Raw genomic sequence first — 22,411 nt, forward strand, 5'->3', positions numbered from 1 at the left:
GCTCAGATGTTTTGATAGTTTCACAATGCATACATATGCATATTTAAGTATATATGAATTATAATATATATGTATTTATTATGAATATGCACACACATATACATATAAAACCAACATATCTTTAGAAATACTAAAATATATTTGGGAAGGGCTTCTGAAACTAAATGATACACATATCAGTGCTATAATACTTGTATGAATAGAGAATAGAGACACATGTGGAGCCAATTAGCTATAACAGTGGTTAGAATGCCAGGCCTGGAATCAAGGAGACCTGAATTCAAATATGACCCCAGTCTTCTACTAGTTTCATGACCAAACAACTCACTTAACTTGTTTGCCTCGATTTCCTCAACTGCAAAATGGTCACTGCCTTGTCATGAAGATCAAAAAGTATATTGTTTATAAAATATATAACAGTGGGTGGAAGGCACATAGGCACTTAATAAATGCTACTTTCTTCCATTTACTTCTGCTTCAGTTATTTTTTTTAATGGGGGGGGGGAGCTATAATTGTTGCTACTGGGGTAGAGCAGCAGCTATTCTCCTGATGCAACACAGTGGTGTTAGCTTTGAAATTCAACAAGTGATCCCTCCTAGTTACTATTTATTTGCTCAGAGTATTAAAGGGTTTCTTAACTGTTTCACATTTAAATAATGAAGATGCACTTTCTCCACAGTATTTAATGGTCAGTTTCTTTATCCCTATCATTGTGATATAACTATTTGTACATCTGCTCCAACAATAATTTAGGTCCATTTATGTGAGAACTTCACTAGTTATTAAAAATGGCTGGTCCCTATAGGTAAAACCCACATATGCAAACAAGACTGCCCAGGAAAAAAGGAACTTAAAATTGATGTTAGACATCACACAGGTGACAAGTATGAACCATTACGTATGACCCTTTCAAATTCTTGTGAATCAAGAATCATTTTGTATCTGTGTCTCAGGCATTGTGCTGAGCACGTTTTGCTAAAACATACCAGAGACAAGGAAGAAATATCAAAATTTTTACAGCGAGTTTCTTTGATAATGGTCTCATTTCTCAAATATATAATGAATATAGGATAGACTCCAATATAAAAAGAACCATTCCTAAACTGATAAATGGTCAAAGAATATAAACAGAGAATTCAGAATAAGAAATCAAAGCTTTCTATACTCATAAAAAACTAAATTACTACTGATTAAAGAAGGCAAATTAAAACAATTCTGAGGTAGCACCTCACACCTATCAGAAATGACAAATGCTGAAGGGAATGAACTGTTGGTAGAGTAGTAAAGTGATCCAACCATTCTGGAGGAACAAGTTGTAAAGAGGCCTAAAGCTCTAAAAACTGTGGAGAGTCCTTGATCCAGCATATCACTATTATGTAGTGTGCCCCAAAGAGATCAAAGAAAAAGGAAATGGACTCACATGTACAAAAACATTTACAATAACTTTTTGTGGTGGCAAAGAACTAGAAAGCAAGGGGATGTTTATCAATTGGTGAATAATTGTGACATATGACTGTGACAGAATACTACTCTGTTGTGGTAAATTCTAAGGGGAGAGGTTTCAGGAAAACAATATGGCAAAACTTATATGAACTGATGCAAAGTGAAATGATGAGACCTCGAAGATCATAGTGAACAGTATCAACAATGTTATAATGATGATCAACTATGAAAGAAATAGTTGGTATAATCAAGACAATAAATCCAAGATATTCCTAAGAACACATGATGAAAAAATGCTATTAACCTCCAGAGAGAGACAGAACTGATGAATTGAGTGCCAAATGAAACCTAATTCTCATTTTTCATTGTTGTTTTTCCCCTTTTTTTTTGGGGGGGGGGTGCAATATGGCTAATATGGAAATAAGTTCCAATGATTTCACATATATAGTTGATATTTTGCTTAATTTCTCAGTGATTGGAGAGGAAAAGAATGTAAGACAAAAATACAAAAATAATGTTTAAATTTTCACTTCTTTTCTTATTGTTTGCTTGAATTTTATTTTCCTTTTTCTTTTTCCCTCCTTTTTTGATGTGATTCCTCTTATGCAGCAAGATAATTGTATAAATATATATGCCTATATTGGATTTACATATATTTTTACCATGTTTAACTTATATTGGATTACTTGCCATCTAAGAGAGGGGGTGGGGGAAGGGGAAATTGGAACATAAGATTTTGCAAGGGTCAATGGTAAAAAAAAAATTATCCTGGCATATGTTTGGAAAAGAAAAAGCTTCAATAAAAAATAATGCTAAAAATAAATTAAAACAAACAAACAAACAAACATAACATTATCAGGAAAATGGAAAGTTAGGGATGCCCTGTAAAATTCCTCATACTGGTCTACTTACAGTGTAAATCAAGAAGCATCAAATGCACAGCCAGCTGGCCATATTAAGCCCATAATACTCCTGACTGTCACCAGAAAGAGATCAAAATATAATTGAAAAATAGTTCAACTAAATAAAAATATAATAAAACATTGATATTTTTAAAAAAGAAAGAAGAAGGGGCAGCTAGGTGGCGCAGTAGATAGAGCACCAGCCCTGAATTCAGGAGGACCCGAGTTCAAATCTGGTCTCAGACACTTAACATTTCCTAGCTGGGTGACCCTGGGCAAGCCACTTAACCCCAGAGGGAGGGAAGGAAGGAGGAAGGAGGAATGGAGGGAGCAAGGAAAGGAGGGACGGAGGGAGGGAGGGAGGAATAAAGCTGAGGAACTGAGAGGTTAGGGTGTTAAAAGTATGCCAAAGACAATGACCAATCACAATTCCAGAGGGGTTTTGATGAAATATTATTTATATCCAAAGAGAAGTAATGAAAAGTCTCAAATTGAGACATTTAATAAAAAGAGGTTAATGTTCCCTAGTATGATAGCAGAGTGAGATACTTAACTCACTGAGAAAGGAAGGTGAATGTTTTGGAGATTAAGTAGTACAGAATTTTGATTGGGTAACAGATATAGATTGAAAGAACATGAAAGGATGAGAGTGTGGAAGTACCAAGGGGAAGCAGGAAATGTCATAACAACCAGTAAGTTTAGGTTAAGTGTGAAAACATAACTAAAAGTAGAAAGGAGAACTGTATCATCAAGACCGAGTTAGAGCTCAACAAGTACAAGAAAACTGAGGGGATGAGAAAGGAAAATGAAAGCTAGTTTAAGATGAAAGCCAATTTGTTACGTACAAAAAAAGACATTCCAGAAAGCAGATCATTACAGTGGGATACTAGTAGGGTGAAGTTGATCGAGAAAAGGAATAAAGGACAGATACCGAAAGAGAGAGCAGGGTTTAAACGATGACAAAAGAAGGTTCATAATCACTGGGATGAGAAGGAAATGGAAGAAGAGAAGTTAATTCAGATTGGTTATTATCATTCAGAGGTGTTCCACCTAGAGTGGGGTTGTCCCAAGGTATCAGACAGTACTGTGTAGCTAGAAAGGTTTTCTCAGAGGAGAGCAAGACAACTGCTATGGAGCTGCAGGTGTTGAGAGACAGTTGCTGAAATGAATCAAAATGGCTGCTCTGGGAGGTCCTTCTGGAAGCCTTCCTGGGCTGGCACAAGCTGGACAATGCAATGGAGTGTCAGTATCCACACAGAATACATGGAACCAGTTCCATTATTATATACAGGGAGAATGTTTTCCAACATGTCCAGCTCTGGCATTTCAAGATGATTTGGCAAATTTCAGTGTCCCATTCCTAGAAAGTTTTTCTCTTTTGTTCTTATAATTCTAGAAATCAATGATTTGCATTTACTAAATGGTAATGGAATCTGAAAGAAAAGCTGTCATATAAGACAACATTAGGGAAAGCTGAGCATTTCAACTTTATAACATAGATCTATTTTTCTTCCTGGATTGCAACACATTTGATTTGGAAACTTTCACCAAAGGAACTGGAATTTCTCAGAACTAAATGTACAATAGTAATTAAGACTCCTTAAATGAGTAATCTGTAATTGCCCTTCTTCCATGAACTTAACCCTGGCCATACAAGTTCGACATTAGCATTTCAAGTGAAAGCTTTGCAATAGGGTAGAAATATAATACTCAGAGCGAGTGGAAATTCTGTAAAGTGATTAAGTATATCAAAGACCTTATAAAATCATAGGACCAGACAACTCAGTCTGTCAGAGAATTCAAATATCACCCAGTCCAAACTCCTCATTATCTACAGCTGTGACATGACATTGGAATTCCATTTTTTTCCTATCTTGTTCCCCTACCCCACCCTCCTATCTATTTGGAAGAACAGTTATGTCCCAGAAAGATTTCTTCATAGTTGCATAAAATTTTGTTTCTGAAATGACCTCATTGCCCAATTCATTATTCTTGTCTTGTTGGGGTTCCTCCAGCTGACAGCTTGAACTTTCAGAGCTTTTGTTTTTGAAAAATAGAAGAATTTCAATTTTGGATGCTGTCATATATTTTCACCATTTTATTTTATTTTAAATTAGGCTATATAAAGCTAGTAGATTAAACAGAATTTTTAAATTTAAAAGCAAAAAATAGACAGACAGATGATAGGTGATAGAGGACATGCCCAGCCAAGGTGGAACAAATAAGGAGGCAGAGTTAGTCTAGATTCCCAAATAAAAGCTCTTTATACTACTTTCCCAACATTTAATGATAATCTGGGCCAATGAAGTGTTTTACAGTACTAAGTAAGATTAAAACATACAGAGAACACTTAGTACTTCATCAAAGAAGTACTTCCCAAATCCAAGATGTGATTTATTCTTTTTACTGAGGCAAATTTGGGGATATCTTTCTTTAAAAAACTGTCACTTTAAGTTCATGAAAAAAAAAAATATTAAAGACAGGACATAAAAAGAAACCTATGGAAATTTGAGAACAAACTGATAATTATTTGAATTTTATTAGTTAGATTATGTTGGAGCTCCTCAAGAGTAGGGACTGTCTCATGTACTCCCAGTTTTTAGCACAGGGCTTGAGTAGGCAATTAATAAATGCTGGATGGCCCACATAAAAGAAAAGAGAATGCACTAGATTCCTCCTGGTGTTAGCTAAGGAAATATTCCTGAATGTTTCTTCCATGTGTCCACCAAAAAAAAAAAAAAATCAAAACACAAACAAACCTCAAACTACAACTTAGCAAATCCCATGGCCTTCTGTCTATTGTGGGTCTAAGAGAACACTGGCAAGATTCTGTACAATAGAATAAACAACTAGAAAACTATAAACCCTATTCTACCATACAAGAGTAAAATAAAAATTACATCATATAAATACATAGTAACGATAATGAGGGGAAAAAAAATAAAGGTACTGTTGAGGAAATCATAAAACCTTTAAATTTAAGCATGAAAGCAGCTCAGTGCTACAAACCAGTAAACCTGGGTGAATGGTATTATTAAACTATCCACAATGCTGCCATTTGCATAATGGAGTGATAATCTATGGCCTAAATGAGATCTGCTAAATACTGTAAAACACTTAATGAGTAGCATACAGAACCTATTCATGGTATAATAGACAGATACAGGTATGCAAAGCCAAGAGACAAGTTTGACTCAGCCAAGACGCTTATGAGCTGTGTAATCCTGAGCAAGTCAAGTTATATGCCTTGGACTCGTCATCTATAAAGGGAGGGGAAGTAGACAAAAATGACACCTAAGATCTTTTCTGGCTCTAACTAATATAATCATTACCATTTCTGTGACAAGAAGCCCTAGTCTAACCATAGTCAGTACTTGTTAGAAGAGGCCAGAGTTCCTAGATGAGGCTGTGATGAGACATAATGAGTAGGAATTCTGATGAAAGAACAGAATATATTCTGTAGCTTTTCAAAGGCTTAAAGGAAGTAAATGGGCAGGACTAAAAATTCCTTTTTAAGAAAGGAGACCTTAAGGAAGTCTTACATGACATCTACAATGAACAGTATGAGTTAACCATTGAATAGAAGGCATGGCATGGCATGGCAAGGCTGGAGAACAGCTGTTAGATAAATAAAAGAGATCAAAGTGCTATAAAAAAAAAAAAAGCATTCACTGGGCTCTGCTACGTTTCTTATGATCAAATCTACTTTGGCAAAAGTAAAATATAAAATAAGATGCCCCAAAGTCAAAATCAAAATGGACTGAACTAAAATTATACTTAAGGGGATTAAAAAGTTATAACTAAAATTGAAATTTAAGACCCATGCTGCATAGTCCATGTACTTTTACTAACTGGTGTTCACTCCCTACCCAGGAAAAAAAAAAAAGACTGCTTGACATCTCTCTGGCTGACCCTCAGGTGACAAAGGGGTGAAAAAGTGGACCAACGATCAGTTGCCTGAAAGGAAGGGGAAAAGGCAGGTCAAGATAGGTGTGAGGATGGGGCATTTCCTTAGAATTATGACGCTAATAGCAAAGAACTGGAAAAGGAGGGAATGCCCATCAATTGAGAAGACAACGGAATATTATTGTTCTATAAAAAATGATAAACAAGCTGATTAAAGAAAGGCCTGGAAAGATTTACACAAACTGATGCTGAGGGAAACAAGTAGAACCAGGAATAGACTATACACAATAACAGCAAGAATGTGTAATGATCAATTCTGGAAGGCTTGGTTTTTCTCTGCAGTTCAGTGATCTGAAGCAATCCCAATAACAAGTCCCAATTTGGACAGAAAATGCCATCTGTATCCAGAAAGAGAACTACGGGGATTGAATATAAATAACACATATCATGTTCACTTCTTTTTTTCTATTTTTTTTCCCCTCTCCTGTGGTTTCTTTTCTCTTTTGTTCTGATTTTTCTCTCAAAATGATTCATAAAGAAATGTACATTTAAAAAGTTAGTATGCATTTATAACCAGAAAATAAATTTAAAAAAAATATTTGTGGCCCTAAGCATTCTTAGTACTTAAGTATAGTTTCAAACTAGTTTCTAAATCTGTTTAAAAGCATTTATTTCTTTCATTTACCATTCTCCTAACATTACCAGCACTACAAGAAAACCTATCTCTAAAATAAAATAGTGACAATATTAGCAATCTTACCTCTGCAAATAAAGGAGAAATGACTGTAGATAAGCACTGAGACAAAGGCCTCTTTGGAATATCTTTCACCTTTAAAAAAAAAAATTAAAAGAATTTGATAATTTGTGCTACATTTTACAAAATTTACTTTCAAATCTTATAAAGTATAACTCTTTTTGCTTACACTGAACTAAAACTACTTACACTATGGCATTTAAACTCAAAGGCAGAGGGAAAAACATTCTTTCAAATTTATTACCAACGAATTTAATCAAAAGTAATTACAAACTTGTTTATCTCTCATCATATGCAGAAGGCTGCATATAACAAAATCAAATATATGAAGATAAACAAACCAGATTGTATATCACAATACAAAAATTTGTCACAAGTTTCAAAAAAAAGTAGCATTTTTTTTTTAATTAAAAAATTACAACAACAACATAACATTATATACTATTATGCTACATGGAGTGGGAGATGGAAGGTAGCCCCCACTTCAGGGTGTTTTTACTCTAAAGAGTAAAGAGCAATAGAAGAGAAAGAATGGAAAGATAATAAAAAGAGAAGAATAACAAACTATTTAGGACTGTCTGTGATAATGTTTCTCCTCACTGCAGAAAAGTACAATAAAATCTTATTATTTTGATTAATAATTATTCCTGGTTCACATCCATTCCATAAGGAAGCTAGGGTAAATTTTAATCTTTAAATTATTTCTGGAGAAATGTTTTTTTGAGGTAAACTAAAATGACACTGTAATCAACATGGAGGTAGGGAGGATTAAGGCTTTTATAGAGAAAATATCTTAACACTACAATAATACCTACTTAACACTTACACACACAACTACTGAACTAACTATAAATGATTCAGCTATCTGTTAAGACCATTACTATGGAACTATTTGTTTGGATAGGTACTGAAAGCTACAGGTACTATAGTATCAACAAAAAGTGAGACAGTGTGTTAAACAAGAAACAGTGGAAGGAATCAGATATAATCATTAATGGCATAGGAGAGATTTCTTCAAATATCTAACGGTTTCTTCTCATAAGAAAGAGCAGTAAAAATTATTCTGTTTGGCCCTGAAGGCCATAAAACGTACAGGTAGTTGGAAATTATAGAGGAACAAATTTCTCATCTCCCCTCCCCATATAAGGAAGAACTTCCTAATCATTAATTGTTCAAAAAATGGAATGGATTGCCAGGGGAAAATAAGCTCCCATTAACTAGACATATTTATGAAAGAAAGCTGTGTGGATGCTGAAGAACTAATTGATGAATTAATAAGAGTTAGAATCCATGACCTCTAAGGTTCCTTCTAACTCTAAGATCCTAAACTACAATTTATGGAAAACTGCTAGATCTGAAAACTGGTTTGAATCTTTTCTCTACCCTCTATTAACAAGACAATCAAGCCATGTCTTCTGGACTTTAGCTAATCTAAATTAACCTCTTTGGTCTTCCTCCAGTTTTAAACTTAAGTAGGAATTTTTAAGATCCAATCAACTTTTAAATCATTACTAATTTGACAAACCATTTCCTTGAGTCAATCTTTCAAATTCCCAGTCTGTTTCCAAATTTTTAAATTTAACAGCAAAACTGCATAAAGTAGGTGAAATAAGAGATATAACTATCCAGTGTGCAGAACTGTAAAGATACTCAACTCAGCAAATGATTTAACAATTACATTTTAAGTAATATGGTTCTATTTATATCTGAATACTTGTATTTAATTTTTATTAAACATTTCTGTTTAAATCATTCTATTTATGGTTAAGTAATAAGAGTTTACCTTATTTCTTTCCAGTTCCTGTGGCTGAATTGCTCCATTTTCCAAATTCTTAGGATCTTTTTCTCTGATTGTAAAGATCCAGTCTCCTGAGTCACTGCCACCTGATGCTTGACCATCTGTTTCTCTTAAAACAAAAATTCAGAAGTCTTCCATCACTAAGTATATTACCACTGAAAGGATTCAATTCAATGAAAGAGGAAGGAAGACAAAACATAGAGACACTAATCAGAGACTGGACAGATAATTAAGACCTAAGGGCCATCCTAGGTATCAGGCTCACCAAAACTTCTAATGGGTCTGTCTGAAATGGGAAGCTGGCAGAACACTTGCAGTAAAACACTCACAAAACTGAGTCCTGAGTCCTGAAGGGAGATTTGAACAACAAGCAGAGCAGTCCCCGCTCAAATTAGGATCCTTCTGATTTTATAAACCAAATGAAAAACACTGCATTTTCTCACTGACACAGAAAAAGAGGCCATTACTTAGAAAATGAGATGGCTACCACTTTGCTAATCAGGAATGAAGATTAGCTACCATAATCTTCAATCTTTAGGTTTCCCAAATCTACAACTCAAAAAGAAATTCTTTTCCTTTCAAGATTTTGCCTATAAACAGGACAAGCTGGTATCATGTCAGTGTTGTCCTGTGGTCTGAATGACTAAATTCAGGTCACATAAAATGAAATCCAGAAAGGAATTACAAATTTTCTGCTCACTAGTGGTTTGTTGTTTTTTGTTTGTTTGTTTTAATTTAAAAAGTATCTTGAAAGTAAAGAGTTTTTAAAACACCAAAACAACACTATGTATACTTTGTCACTTTTCCCATAAATCTTAATTATTTTCAATTTTATACTAATCCAAATTTTCAGGTTTAATCCCATACATTTTTAGGATGTTCTTTTCTCACTGACTTGGAATTTTTGAGTCTGAATTTTTAGGACTCAGACTTTAGAAGTAAAAGTTCTTTCCAGTTACTCCTCCTTAAATAGCTATTGTTATATCCTGCCTTAATCACAGAAAATCTATTATCTGATTAAGGTAGTAGAAACTAAAGAAGTTACTTTTAAATTTTCTTTCTTGACTTCATTAGCTGAAAAGGAATGGAAGTTTAAAGAATGTTATGAATAAAAAAATTAACAATATTTTAAAGCAGACTAAATCATATCAGTATTTTCAAGCAAAGAGAACCAATTCAAGATTAGCAATTTTAATTCTTGGGAAATTCCATTTATGGCATCAAAGGGTTAACAGAACATTAATATGTTCTAAAAAGGAATCTTAACAAAGGCAGCATTTCAATCTGGTACATTTACTGCCAAAAATTCATAAAGTAATTTGAAGAGACATTTTCTGCTTTGTGATTCTCTGATTCTAAGAGCTGTAGAAGGCTGATTAACACTGTGGCCCACTCAGGCAAAGAAATTTTTTTCAAGTTTGATCTCTTAACACAATTTTTACTATAAGCTAAAGGCACTCAGAAGGTGTATAAAGTGAAATAAACCTATTCACCAACTTAAACCTGCTTGTACAAACTGCAAAATAAATCAACTATGAGAAAAAGAACTCAAACCATTCTATCAAACCAGTCAGAAGTAAGCACTTCCATTACTGAATGTTCACAGGACAAAGGACCTACATATGAACATTTTACTCATAGATGTCGATCTTAGTGAACATATAATAAGAAAAAAATGCAGTCCCATTTGCTAAAATTCATAGGGATTTGGAGATGAGGTAATCACAAGTGCCTTTTTATCAGTATAAAGTTACAAAGTCATAAAATACTTTATGTAGGAATTTAATTTCTCAACTTTTAAGGGCATCAATCAGCTTTCTTGATAAAAGACCCACATATATTCTTTAAAATGTTACTGCTTATTGCCCAATGACTTTACATATATGACTATCCATTTTTATTCCTTATTTATTTTAATGCTTTTTCTTTAACGAGATTATAATCTGATGTTATCACACACACATCAATTTCCTTTGCCATTCCTATATTCAGTTCACATATTATATTTTCAAACATCCCATGTTTTAAATCCAAATGATGTATCAAATCCATTAATTTTCTGATTTTCATTTAGCTTGAAGTATCAAAACATTTCTTTTGGAGAAACCATGAGAAATGCATGTACTTCATGATTAAATTTCTCTCCCTTCCTTAATACATCCCTGAAGCAGTGAAACAAACTGGTGAGACCATCTTTCTGACATCTGAAGTCCATTAGAGGCAGTGAATACAGAGGAAAAAAATGACAGCTGGACAATGAATAGTTAACAGATGGGAGATACTCACGTATCTGAATCTTCTGAACTGGAGTCATCTTGGCTCTGTTCAGCCTTCCATCTCTTGTACCTGTCAATGAGCTCTGTCAAGTAAGATGTTTTCTTTGCATTCCTTATTATAAACTTGTGTTTCAACAACTCCTTTGCTGTAGGTCTCTTGAAAAAAGAAAAGTCAATATAATATGATGTTCACTAATTTATACCTGAAGGTGATTCTCCAGAATCCCTCCCCCTTGGCATTTCCAATGATGATACCACTAGAAAACTAGACTTTTCCAGTTGCGTACACAAGAGGGTAGCTCTAAATTGTCTCTCTCTATTTTGTCCTTCTCTTGATACTTATATAATCCAATGGTTTCTGCTATGAACCTATTTTGTGCCAGGTACTATGCTAAAGATACAAAGAAAATAAGAAGAGATAATTTTCAACTGAGAAAATACATTTGTATGCAAATTAAACTTACTTTGACATATAATGCTATAGACAGACTGTGGCAACTACAAGCTCTGCAGATTTATTTCAGTTATTATGTTACCTCTTTTTGTTGTTATCAAAAAGCCAAAATGGCTCAATTTTTAAAAACGTTTTCATTTTTTTGAGTGTCTTCCAAAAATAAATCCATATAACATAAAGTGGGAATACTGTCTAAAGAAAACCTATGCAGTACCCTTTGACCCAGCAGTGTTTCTACTGAGCTTATATCCCTCCCTTTGACCCAGCAGTGTTTCTACTGAGCTTATATCCCCAAGAGATCTTAATGGAGGGAAAGGGACCCACATGTATAATAATGTTTAAGCAGCCCTTTTTGTAGTGGCAAGAAAGTGGAAACTGAGTGGATGCCTATCAATTGGAGAATGGATGAATAAGTTATGATATATGAAGGTTATGGAATATTATTGTTCTGTAAGAAATGACCAGCAGGATGCTTTCAGAGGGGCTGGGAGAGACCTATATGAACTGCTGCTAAGAGCAATGAGCAAAACCAGGAGATCATTATCCACAGCAACAACAAAAATATACAACGGTCGATTCTGATGGACATGGCTTTCTTCAACAATGAGATGATTCAGACCAGGTCCACTTGTTCAGTGATGAAGAAAGCCATATATACCCAGAGAGGACCATGGGAACAGTGTGGAACACAACACAGCATTCTCACTCTCTCTGTGGTTATTTGCTTGCATTTTGTTTTCTTTCTTATTTTTTCTTTTCTTTCCTTCTTGATCTGATTTTTCTTGTGCAGCAAGATAACTGTATAAATATATACATATATTGGACTACCTGCCAGCTTAGGGGGAAGGGGAGGGATGGTGGGGAAAATTTGGAACAAAAAGGGTCAATGTTGGAAAAATTACCTATACATATGTTTTGTAAATAAATTTTAAAAATTATTTAAAAAAAAAAAGAAAAGGAAAGGAAAAGGGAAAGGAAAAAGGAAAGGAAAAAAGAAAGGAAAGTAAAGGGAAGGGAGAAAACCTATGCCAGCTGTTTCCTTCACTTTCTATTCCCAGGTTTGCTCTATAGGAAAATACATGAACTACCTCTAATATGATAGAGGAAATTAAATAGTAATCTGTAAACATTATTGTCTTTGAAATATTCATTTGTCAGTAGTTTTGCTTTGAACCTTGAGAATTTTAGGATCATTTAAGTAACTAGTAACTACTCAATCTATTATTCCTTCAAACATCACTCACTTTCTGGGTATGCACTTTCCTTCATGACTACTTAAGTCAAGAATTGTTTTATAGTTTTAGCATAGCAACAATCATGACCCATATGTGCTATAGGCCAAGACCTACCAACTAGTTTTGCTACTTAAGAGCAAACATTGGGTATCAATCAGAGGGAGGGATAAAAATAAAAAGAAAGCCTAAATCATCAGTTGGTAGAAACACAGAAAGTGTATTATTTGGACACTTGGAGGTCAGATCAAACCTCTTCTCTAAGAACTTTTAAGTTCTCTCAGAACTTAAATAAGAGTGTCATATTACTCAGTCTTGTGACAAAAGAAAGTATCTGTAGACACACTTGGCAACATCAGATGTTTTCTCACTTCCTACTCATCTCCAGTGCCCTGACATCTTTCTATAGTTCCCTACTTTCCTTCTGGGATTCCCTTTATGATTGTGGAACTGGGCAGGTAATTGGCTGTTACTATAAATGTGTGCATTTTAATTTACAAGCGGTTCAAATTAAAGTCAAATCAATTACTATCTACAACTCCAGATTCCCTGCAACCTAACAAAAGAGAATGTCAAGACTGACAAGGTCTGGAACTAAATAATTCATTCTACATTAATTGAAGAAGAATAAATAAAAGCATTTTAGTTTCTGGCTTTATCATCCTATTAAGTTCCTTATTCTCTCATTCAAAGTATCAGCACACCCTAGTGCAGTGAAATAATCCAAAGTTTATTATATTGTAGGTCATGACTCTATATGGGATCACAGAGCTGAAGGTGTATGTCGTGAAATGATGATTTCTCAGTAAATGTTTTTTTGGTATGATGTGCCCATGTTACATACTGATGTATTGGGATTCACATAAAAATTTCTTGGCCGAAAAGGGGTTATGAGTAGAAATAGAAAGAAGCCCTGATAGAATCCAGGCTTTACATCTTCAGATAGAAGTCAATGAGATGATGAAGATAAACTACATTTTATAACTAACAGATTAAGAAACTCTATACTACTAAGTGGAAGGGACATGTATAATATAGAAACAGGCCCTGCTTAGGTGTCAGTTTCCTCGTCTCTAAGCACTCTATTAGCACTAAGGTCTCTTCTAGATGTAAATCCTATCATGCTACATTGCTAAAACCCAAACTGCACCTAAAATACCAACCTCATGGACCTATCCTAATTTGGAGCAGAAGCTAAGCCAAAAGTATATAATCAGCAGTGTTCTAATTAAATGTAAATGAAGGAAAAAGGCAGAGAAAGAGGAGAGGGAATAATCTAACTCATCTCCATCCTTCTGATGGCCAATTATGTTAGTTTCCCACCCCCCCTCCTGTTTCAAGCCAAGTTAAAATTGAAAACAGTTACATAAAAACCTACTTGGCTATTATTTTTCCCACTTGCTTTTTGACACTGCTAAAACACTGTTAATGTTTCACAATTTGTTTTTTAATAAAACTAATGTTATTTGTAGGATTTTCTATTTTTAATGAAATTATCTTCCACCTTTAAACTGGGAATCAGAATCCAGGAAAGAAAAAAAGCACCATGAGGATCCAGGAAAAAGAGAACCAAGATATATAGAGCCTTAAAAGGCAAAACAACTATAAAAAGTTTTCCATGTAGAAATTGGTTACAAATTGGCTAGAAAACAAAATAGATATAGATGTATGTTAGATCTGATACGTTGTTTTGAATTGCTAGTAACAATTAAAGTAAACTAGCTGAGAGGATATGTCTAAAAACTTAAAAACAGCAATGCTTTTCATGAGATAAAGAACTTGCTTATCAATATGGTCTTGGATAAACCATTTAGCTTCTCTTAAGTTTCCTCATCTATTTTATGACTTAAAAAATAAATAAAGTCAAATGGTTCAAATTCTCAATCACAGGGACAAGAACACAACAGATTTTCTGAAAACTGTGAAAAGCAACCAAGGTCTAGGCTAAGATTAGCAAAGAATCAGTGAGCTTACAATTAAGATTTTTTTAAATGGGTGCATGTTTACAAGAAGGCAGAAATCATATTCAAAATTATGTGACTAGAACTGAAATCATGTTGACATTCAGAAACTCTTGAGATAGGATTTTAGACTAAAATTTTATATTCAGACCCAATCTTCCACTGAAAAACATTTCATGTGCTTAGACAACAAAACTGAACAGTGGAAAATTCACCTCCAAGTGATTTTTTTTTTTCTGATTTAAAAGGCTTTTGGGCAAAATTCCAAGAAAAAGTGTGTGTAGCTCTTTTTTAATATTCAAAATACACTTTTGGTGGGCATGCCAACACCTGTGTGCACCCTTGCTATGACCACACCTAATATAAATGAAAATATTTTCATGGTGAGCTATGATTTCTTCCATATTGTCATTTTAAAAGTTTTGGATCCCTATCATAGAAGTTTGTCCAATGAAAATATTTCCATAATAAAGAGTCTCTGTGACTTAAAAACAAAACAAAATGTAGCACTATAAATCCATGCCCTATACTCCAAGAGTGATCCACTAGTTAAACTTACAAAGCTTGGTTCCTTGTTCAGACAGGCCTCCACAAACTCTTTGAGGGGTTTGCTGTAGTTCCCTTCCAACGTCGGTGGATTATTCTTTGGAATGAGGAATAATACCTTCATTGGGTGCAGCTCTGAATGGGGAGGTTCTCCTTTAGCCAACTCTATCGCTGTTATGCCCAGGGACCAGATATCTGCCTGCAACAACAAAACAAACTTTAAGCACCAAAAGCAGGTAATATAGATGATCTTTTCATTTGGGTGAAAAAAGCTTGAGAAAAGACATACCAAAACCGTTTTGATCTTTAAAAAGTATTAACAGCTGCCACTTGGTCAGCTCAACAAAGACATTCCAGTTAAACAAACATGCCACATCTCATTTGGAACACTAGGTTTATTCCTGGGCATGGCATTTTAGGAAGGACAATGATGAGCTGCATCAAGTCCCAAAGACAGCAACCGAGGGGGTTGCAAAACCAAACTCAGAAGACTGGTTGAATATGGAGGGAAAAAATGATAGTTATCTCCTAATATGTGAGAGAAATTAGATTTGTCTATATCCAGGAAAAAATAAGAACAATGAACAGAAGCTGCAGAGCAGCACACTTCAATTCACTAAGATGAAAATTTTACTATTAAAATCATCCAAAGGCAGAGACTGGAGGATCTCAGGGACTAACAGATCAGAATGGGGTAAATACATGATTCAGCATATATAGTAAAACGTCATGAGTCAACAAGACCTAAGTTCAGATCTAGATTTTGGTGGCTAAATTAGATGTATAACCATGGACAAGTCATTTCACTTCTGAAATGAAGTGTAAAATGGGGATAATAATCATCCTTGACTTCCAGAGTTGCTACATTAAATGGGATAATATTTGTAAAGCACAATGCTTGGCACAAAATAGGCATTTAATAGATTCTTAGTAGAAATGTTTGTTGAGCCCCCCCCCCATAAATATGGTAGCTATTAGAATAAATAAGTGTAGAAAAAGAAGGTAGCCAATACTGACCCTGGTGGAATATGGGAGAGGGGACCATTGCTCTTGCTGAACTTCCCACGTAAAGAGAATGAGAAAGCTCAAAACAGAGCAGGAAGGTAAATGTTATGGAAAACTCATAGAACGAGGAAGAGTCAGTTATAAAAAATTGTTAAGAACTGAGCCTGTTACTTCTCTGACACAGGGTACTCCCAGGTAAGGAAATTCCCTCAATTGATGTAAGTTGGCACCTTATGTTCAAATCATTGAGTTTGTGTGTGACCATTAAGCATTATTTAAATCAATTTATGAAATACATATAACTTGAAGGTAAGGATCACTGGCTTCTAGGCACTCAATTCTCCACATGATGCAATGCAAAAAAAAGAAAAAAGATTTAAGAAATGTGATCCTTAACTGTAAAACTTGCCCTTTTTTGGCCATTTTACATCATAAATCCAAGCAACTGAAGGCCCTAACAAATTTTCTCTGCATTCCTTCTATAATAAGAAGATTAAAGAGTTTATTAGCTAGGGTTTCTAAGCCACCAAGAAGACAATTTATCTACCTTTAGAAATGCCTTATTCTGCTTTTCACCTTTTTTCATAACTGCCACTTTTCATAACTGCCATCATCCAGAAAGTTCTAACTAGAATCTAACCTTGCACTATGTAAAGCCAGCAATTTAAACCTGTAGTCTTCATCCCTTTTGTTCTAAGAGGGAACAGTATTTATATACAAAGATAGGTATTAAAGGACTAGATATGAACAAAATTGCTGTCATGCATAATAAATGAAACTGCCTTCCCCCCAATATCTATAATTCATTGCCCCAACTTATTTCACGTGCTTAGGCCAGCATTTCAGCTTTTAAAGCAGCTGCTTCCAGAAACCTTCAGCTTCTGGTGGAATATGAAACTATGCACACACATGGATTGTGTATGCACCAGTAACTTGGGACAGCGGCTGAGAATTATCAAGAGATGGGCAACCAAAGGGAGAAATGAAAAGGTGGGAGAATTTAGAGTTCATAGATATTTTTAATCATTAAAAAATGATTTGTGAAACACTTCTAAATGAAACTTTTCTCTTCACAAATCACATGCAACACGCAGCAGAGCTCTTTCAGAGGTAAAATGGTAGAGTAGATCTCTGCATACAAAGTAAGAATAGGAGGGCCTGGGTCAAAGGAAAGACACCAAGTCTGGGTCCACAGACCTGCTAGGAATGTCTGCCTCCTCTTTAGCAGTCTCCTTCATGCCCAGAAAGAGCTCTCACTTTTTCCATCTGAAAACGACCTCTATCCATCTCTTCCAGCTTTAAATCACTTGGTAGGTACATGACATTGGATGAGTCACTATGAGGACAAAACCACACTACATATACACTTCACAAGGTTGCAGTGAGGGTGAATCGTGGTAATCAGCTGCCCCATACTCTCTGACCCAGCAACTGCACACCACAAGACCAAATCCTATGCCCCAAAGAGAAAGAAAAAGGACTCCTGTAGAAAACAATTCATAGTAGGTCATTTTGTAAGAGTGAAAAACTGCTAACAAGAAAACACATTATAGCAGATTGAGTTATGAGTTATAGATTTCTGTAGCCTGTGTTAAAACAGACAATTTCAAGAAGAATTGGAAAGACTTTCATGAGCTGATTCAGTGAAGTGGGAAGAACTAAGAGAATCATGTGGAGCAAGGCCTCCATCATGTCCCTTCTCCCCTGATCACTGCCTGAATCTCTGCTGCAGACACACAACTTATGGGGCTCATGAAGCTCAGAGTGTAGAAGAGCTGAGAATAGAGGGCTTAAGAGAAAAAAAAAGTCCTGTCACTAATTAGTTGCAAGGCTACTTAGCAATTCTCTCTTTCGTTGACCAGACTTTCTCTCTGGCTCTACTCCATACCTGGAATGCTCTCCCTGCTCTGTTTCATCTACTAATCTTGGCTTCCTTTAAAAAGCGTAAAATCTCATCTTCTCCAGAAAGCCTTATCTAAGCCTCAAATTCTGGCATCTTCCCTCTATTACTTCCTATTTATTCTATATACAGTGTACTTATTTTTGTTTTCATGCTGTGTCCCCCATTAGATTACAAACTCTGTGAAGGCAGAGGCTGTCTTTTGTCTTTTTTTGTACAAGTGTCTAGTATATGGGAGTTTAATAAATGTTTACTGATTGATTAGCTCTAGACTTCTTAATCACCAAATGAAGGTATCAGACTAAAAGACCTCCTAAGATATCTTTCAACTCTAAAATTCAATAAGCCGAATTTATAAATGAAACGGTAACAAAAAATGTAAATGGAAAAAAAAAATAGCAACAAAATTATGAGAGATGAGAAAGCACTTCCATCTGCCAAGATGCCATTTCTTTACACAGGAGTGGAATAATGGATAAGGAATACAATATAGAATGTCTAACTTTCTCAATATATTACATTTTCCTCAACTTTGCTCCCACATTTTTTCCTCCCATAATAAGAGATAGCTCTCAGGGAAGGGGAGAGAAGACTTATATTGGGCAAAGTGGTTAATATAATAACAAAACAAAAAAATTTATTTTAAAGAAGAGGAGCAATAAATAAGCCGGAAATTGGCAGTCTCGCATCAGATTTGCATTGCCAACATTGGCCAAATTAAGAATCCATATTCACATTCAACAGTGAAAGGGAATCCACAGAATTCCCTATCATAACTCCTATGTCCTCCTGAAAGAATAGGCTTTGGGTTTAGGGTCTGGAGTTGGAAAAATTACCCCAAACTGTTAATCCCATTTCATCATCTTGAACAAGAGAAAACCAAGGCTTAAAAAGAAAAGTGACTTACAACCCATTCTGAGCTTCAGTAGAAAGTGGAGGTAAAAGTGAATCCAGATCTTCCAATGTCTTTCCACATTATTCTGGTGGCTATTAGATAAGAATTCACTTTTCTCTGCCTCTCAGTAACAATAGCTCACAGAGGTCAATAAAGTGCTGGCTGAGCTAGTGAGATCTAGAATATTATTTTACTTCAGCCCCTCTAAGAATACAACTCTGCTATTTGCCTAAAGTAACTGAAGTTTACATACTCATACAGACACAAAGCCTGAAATGTATAATAAAAAAATGTAAAATAAAATAAAAAATATTCTTCTTTTCGGGAACTAAGGATAACAATAGCACTAACAAGCACATCATTAAGGTCAACTTTAGAAACAAAGATTCAAATAATATAGGGGGGGGAAACCCAAACTACAAAACTGAGCTACCCCCTACCTAGGATAGGGAATCAATATCTCATCAAAGAGAAAGATACCTTTTTTTTTTTTAGGGGGGGGGGGGAGGGAGGATGAGAGAAGACAGAGAGGAGACATATTTAAATCAGCCTAGAAATAAACTATTAGCTCTTTTTTATTTAATAGCTATTTTGAATACATTTTATCGAGAAGCTCTAAAAACACTAAAGGACAGGTGCCAGTCCTCATTCTGACTCAGTGACCTACTTTGTTTATAATGAAATCTTGTTTATGGCACAACTTTCTGTTCCTTTCCATAGGACGGACAAGTGGAAAATTATCTTTGAAGCCAAAGGCAACTAAAGAAGAAGGAAAACCAAGAACGTAAAAGTTAGTCTTCTCCAGACCTAGGGAAGGAAGGAAAGGATGAGTCAACCTATAATGTCTGAAAATGATCCTAAAAGTAGTTAAGTGGCTAGAGGACCAAGTGTATCAGTCAACAGGAAACAAATCATGCTAGCTTTCAAGATCTGGGATTGATGAGAAGTTAGTTACTTGGAGAGCTCCAAAATTTCCCATTGGCTTATATGTGAATACCTTTGAAGAAGTGAAAACAAAAATGAAAAAAGTCATTTACAAAGATAGAGAAAACAACACTAAGACATCAACTTTTAGCGTATGCCTCAAGTCTCCTGGGTATAAGTAGCTTGGATGACAACTTCAGATAAACTTCTGAAGCTTGAATTAAACCCTGGTCAGTATCCCTGGTAAAAAAACAAAAACAAAAACAAAAACAAGAAGGCAATTAGTTTAAAAAAAAATGGAATGAAGGGACAAAGCCTCAAGGTACTAACAACTCTACTTAGTATTGCCATGAAATGTTATCAGTAAGATATCTTAGATGTGGTTCTCTGACAGTTGTAGTAACAGCATCCATACAATAACAAAGTTTCATTCTGTAAGAATAAAAATAAAACTGAAGAAGTTTATAAAGAAAAAAAAAAAAAAAGGAATGATAGGATATGATCATAAAATAGCATTTAATATGTATGCCTATATTGGATTGACATATGTTTTTATCGTGTTTAATATATTGGATTATTAACCATCTAGGAGAGGAGCTGGGGGAAGGTGGGGGGATTGGAACACAAGGTTTTGCAAGAGTTAATGGTGAAAAATTATCCTTGTATAAGATTTGAAAATTTAAAAGTGTCAATAAAAAAATAAAATAAAATAGCATTTAAGATTTCAAGATCACAGAAGGACAAAGCAAAGGTATGGACCTATGTGCAACTGAGGTGGTGCAGAGAAACATGAGAAAAGAGGAACTAGAAAGTGAGGGTATCTGAAAACACTGGCATGGACATCAAAGTCCTCAAGTATAACAATATCGTAAAGTCACTCAAGGTTTTCAAGCAGTGAATAAAATGGTTCCTTATGTATAGGAGGGAAAATATGTTTGGCACAGTTTGTGAGAAGGGAGCCTGGCTCTTACCCAAGGGATGGAGGCAACAACAGTGTGAATAGAGATGTGGGGACAGATTAGAAAAATTTGGGGAGATAAAATTCAGCATTTGGCAAGCAACGAAAATGGGTAAGAGAGTAAAATCAAGGAAGTTCTGGGTCTGAGAGACTATATTGCCATCATCAGTTAAGGAAAAAACAACTGAAGGAAAAGGCCAAGTACCTCCACTGTCCATATGTAAAGAAAAATATATCATTTATAATAAAAACCCATGGATAAACTAGGGCCTCTGATTACATGTAGTTCTGACTCACACACACCATAAGTAGGCATGACACACAATTTTCCTCCCTGCCTCCTCCTAGCCCTCTGGGGCAGCCAATGGTTTTACTCTGTTTAAAGCTTCAACTGAGAGATCAGTCAGTGCTTCAGTGTAGCCTTGAGACAGTTAAAGGCAAAGCAGCTCAGTAACTTATTGGATAGGAAAAAATACATTACATTTCTTGTCTGACAATGGTAAAGAATTGATGGGAATATTGAGTGTGGTCAACTATTAAAGATAATGGGTGATGAGAAATCATTAAAAACCTATTTCAGCAAAAACATTAAGTGCACTTAATAGTAAATGTGCCTTTAAAATAATAGAGAATTTTCACTGGAAAAAAAAAGATTGCACACAATGAAGCAGACCTTCAAATAACAACCAACATATCCTTAAGGCAATGAAAATGATACTTAATATCTATAACAGTAAGTTACTTCATCAAAAAGCTACTCCAGAGTAGGCAATAATTCCAGTTATCCATATCCTAATGAGGCCCTGGAGAACATAAACTATTTCCCACACATAAGAACTGCTTTCATAAAAGAATGACCATAATGAAGAAATTCCATATGCCCTTAAATGTGGAAGTGAAGCTTTTAAATAGAGCTACTATGTTTGGATTTCTAATGCCTCAATCCCCAAAATACTTGTATGAACAAGGAGAACTGTCACTAGACCAGCTGAATACAGAAGAAATCTATGATGAAGATAATACAATCTTTTAAAACACTGAATGATTAATTTTCAAGATATCTAAAAGAGGACTAGAAAAAAAATTATAGATTTTTGAAATAGAACATTTTTTTAGTAATTGAGGAGATATCGGAAATTACATATTCATATGCCTATTTTCTCCTTCCTATGATAGCTTTTTGAAAATGATCTCCATGTATACCAAGAATAACCTTGAAGTTATGAAAAAGGAGAAAACTGGCATTTTTGCAAGTGACTTCTTATTTCTTCTAATCATACAAACTGACAGATTCCCAGTGTTTACTTGTCAATCAGAAGGAAAAAAGTATTTGACTTGAAAATTTCTAGATGGAGATATAAAAGCTCTCCCACAGGGTGACTCCCACACAAAAATTACAACTAGATGAGATTCCTTGATAGTTTGTTCAGTGATTCTTTCATTAATACCAAGTGAA

The 22,411-nt window shown here is 34.8% G+C and overlaps 1 protein-coding gene and 1 long non-coding RNA gene across 4 annotated transcripts in view; one reads left to right on the forward strand and one right to left on the reverse strand.

Moving 5' to 3' along the window:
- Positions 1 to 22,411, reverse strand: part of STK24 (serine/threonine kinase 24) — a 126,493-nt gene that overhangs the window by 7,290 nt on the left and 96,792 nt on the right. For all 3 annotated transcript variants that reach the window (XM_074299402.1, XM_074299403.1, XM_074299404.1), the window contains exons 6-9: positions 15,287 to 15,472; positions 11,091 to 11,236; positions 8,790 to 8,913; positions 7,013 to 7,081 (exon numbers count right to left, since the gene is read on the reverse strand). In XM_074299402.1, coding sequence (XP_074155503.1) covers positions 7,013 to 7,081; positions 8,790 to 8,913; positions 11,091 to 11,236; positions 15,287 to 15,472 — 525 coding nt within the window. The remainder of the gene's footprint in view (positions 1 to 7,012; positions 7,082 to 8,789; positions 8,914 to 11,090; positions 11,237 to 15,286; positions 15,473 to 22,411) is intronic.
- LOC141560749 (uncharacterized) lies at positions 16,301 to 20,707 on the forward strand. Its single transcript, XR_012487804.1, has 2 exons — positions 16,301 to 16,376; positions 19,794 to 20,707. It is a non-coding gene; the product is annotated as an uncharacterized LOC141560749 (long non-coding RNA).

The sequence above is a fragment of the Sminthopsis crassicaudata genome, chromosome 3 (assembly GCF_048593235.1).
Source record: "Sminthopsis crassicaudata isolate SCR6 chromosome 3, ASM4859323v1, whole genome shotgun sequence".
Classification (NCBI taxonomy): Eukaryota; Metazoa; Chordata; class Mammalia; order Dasyuromorphia; family Dasyuridae; genus Sminthopsis; species Sminthopsis crassicaudata.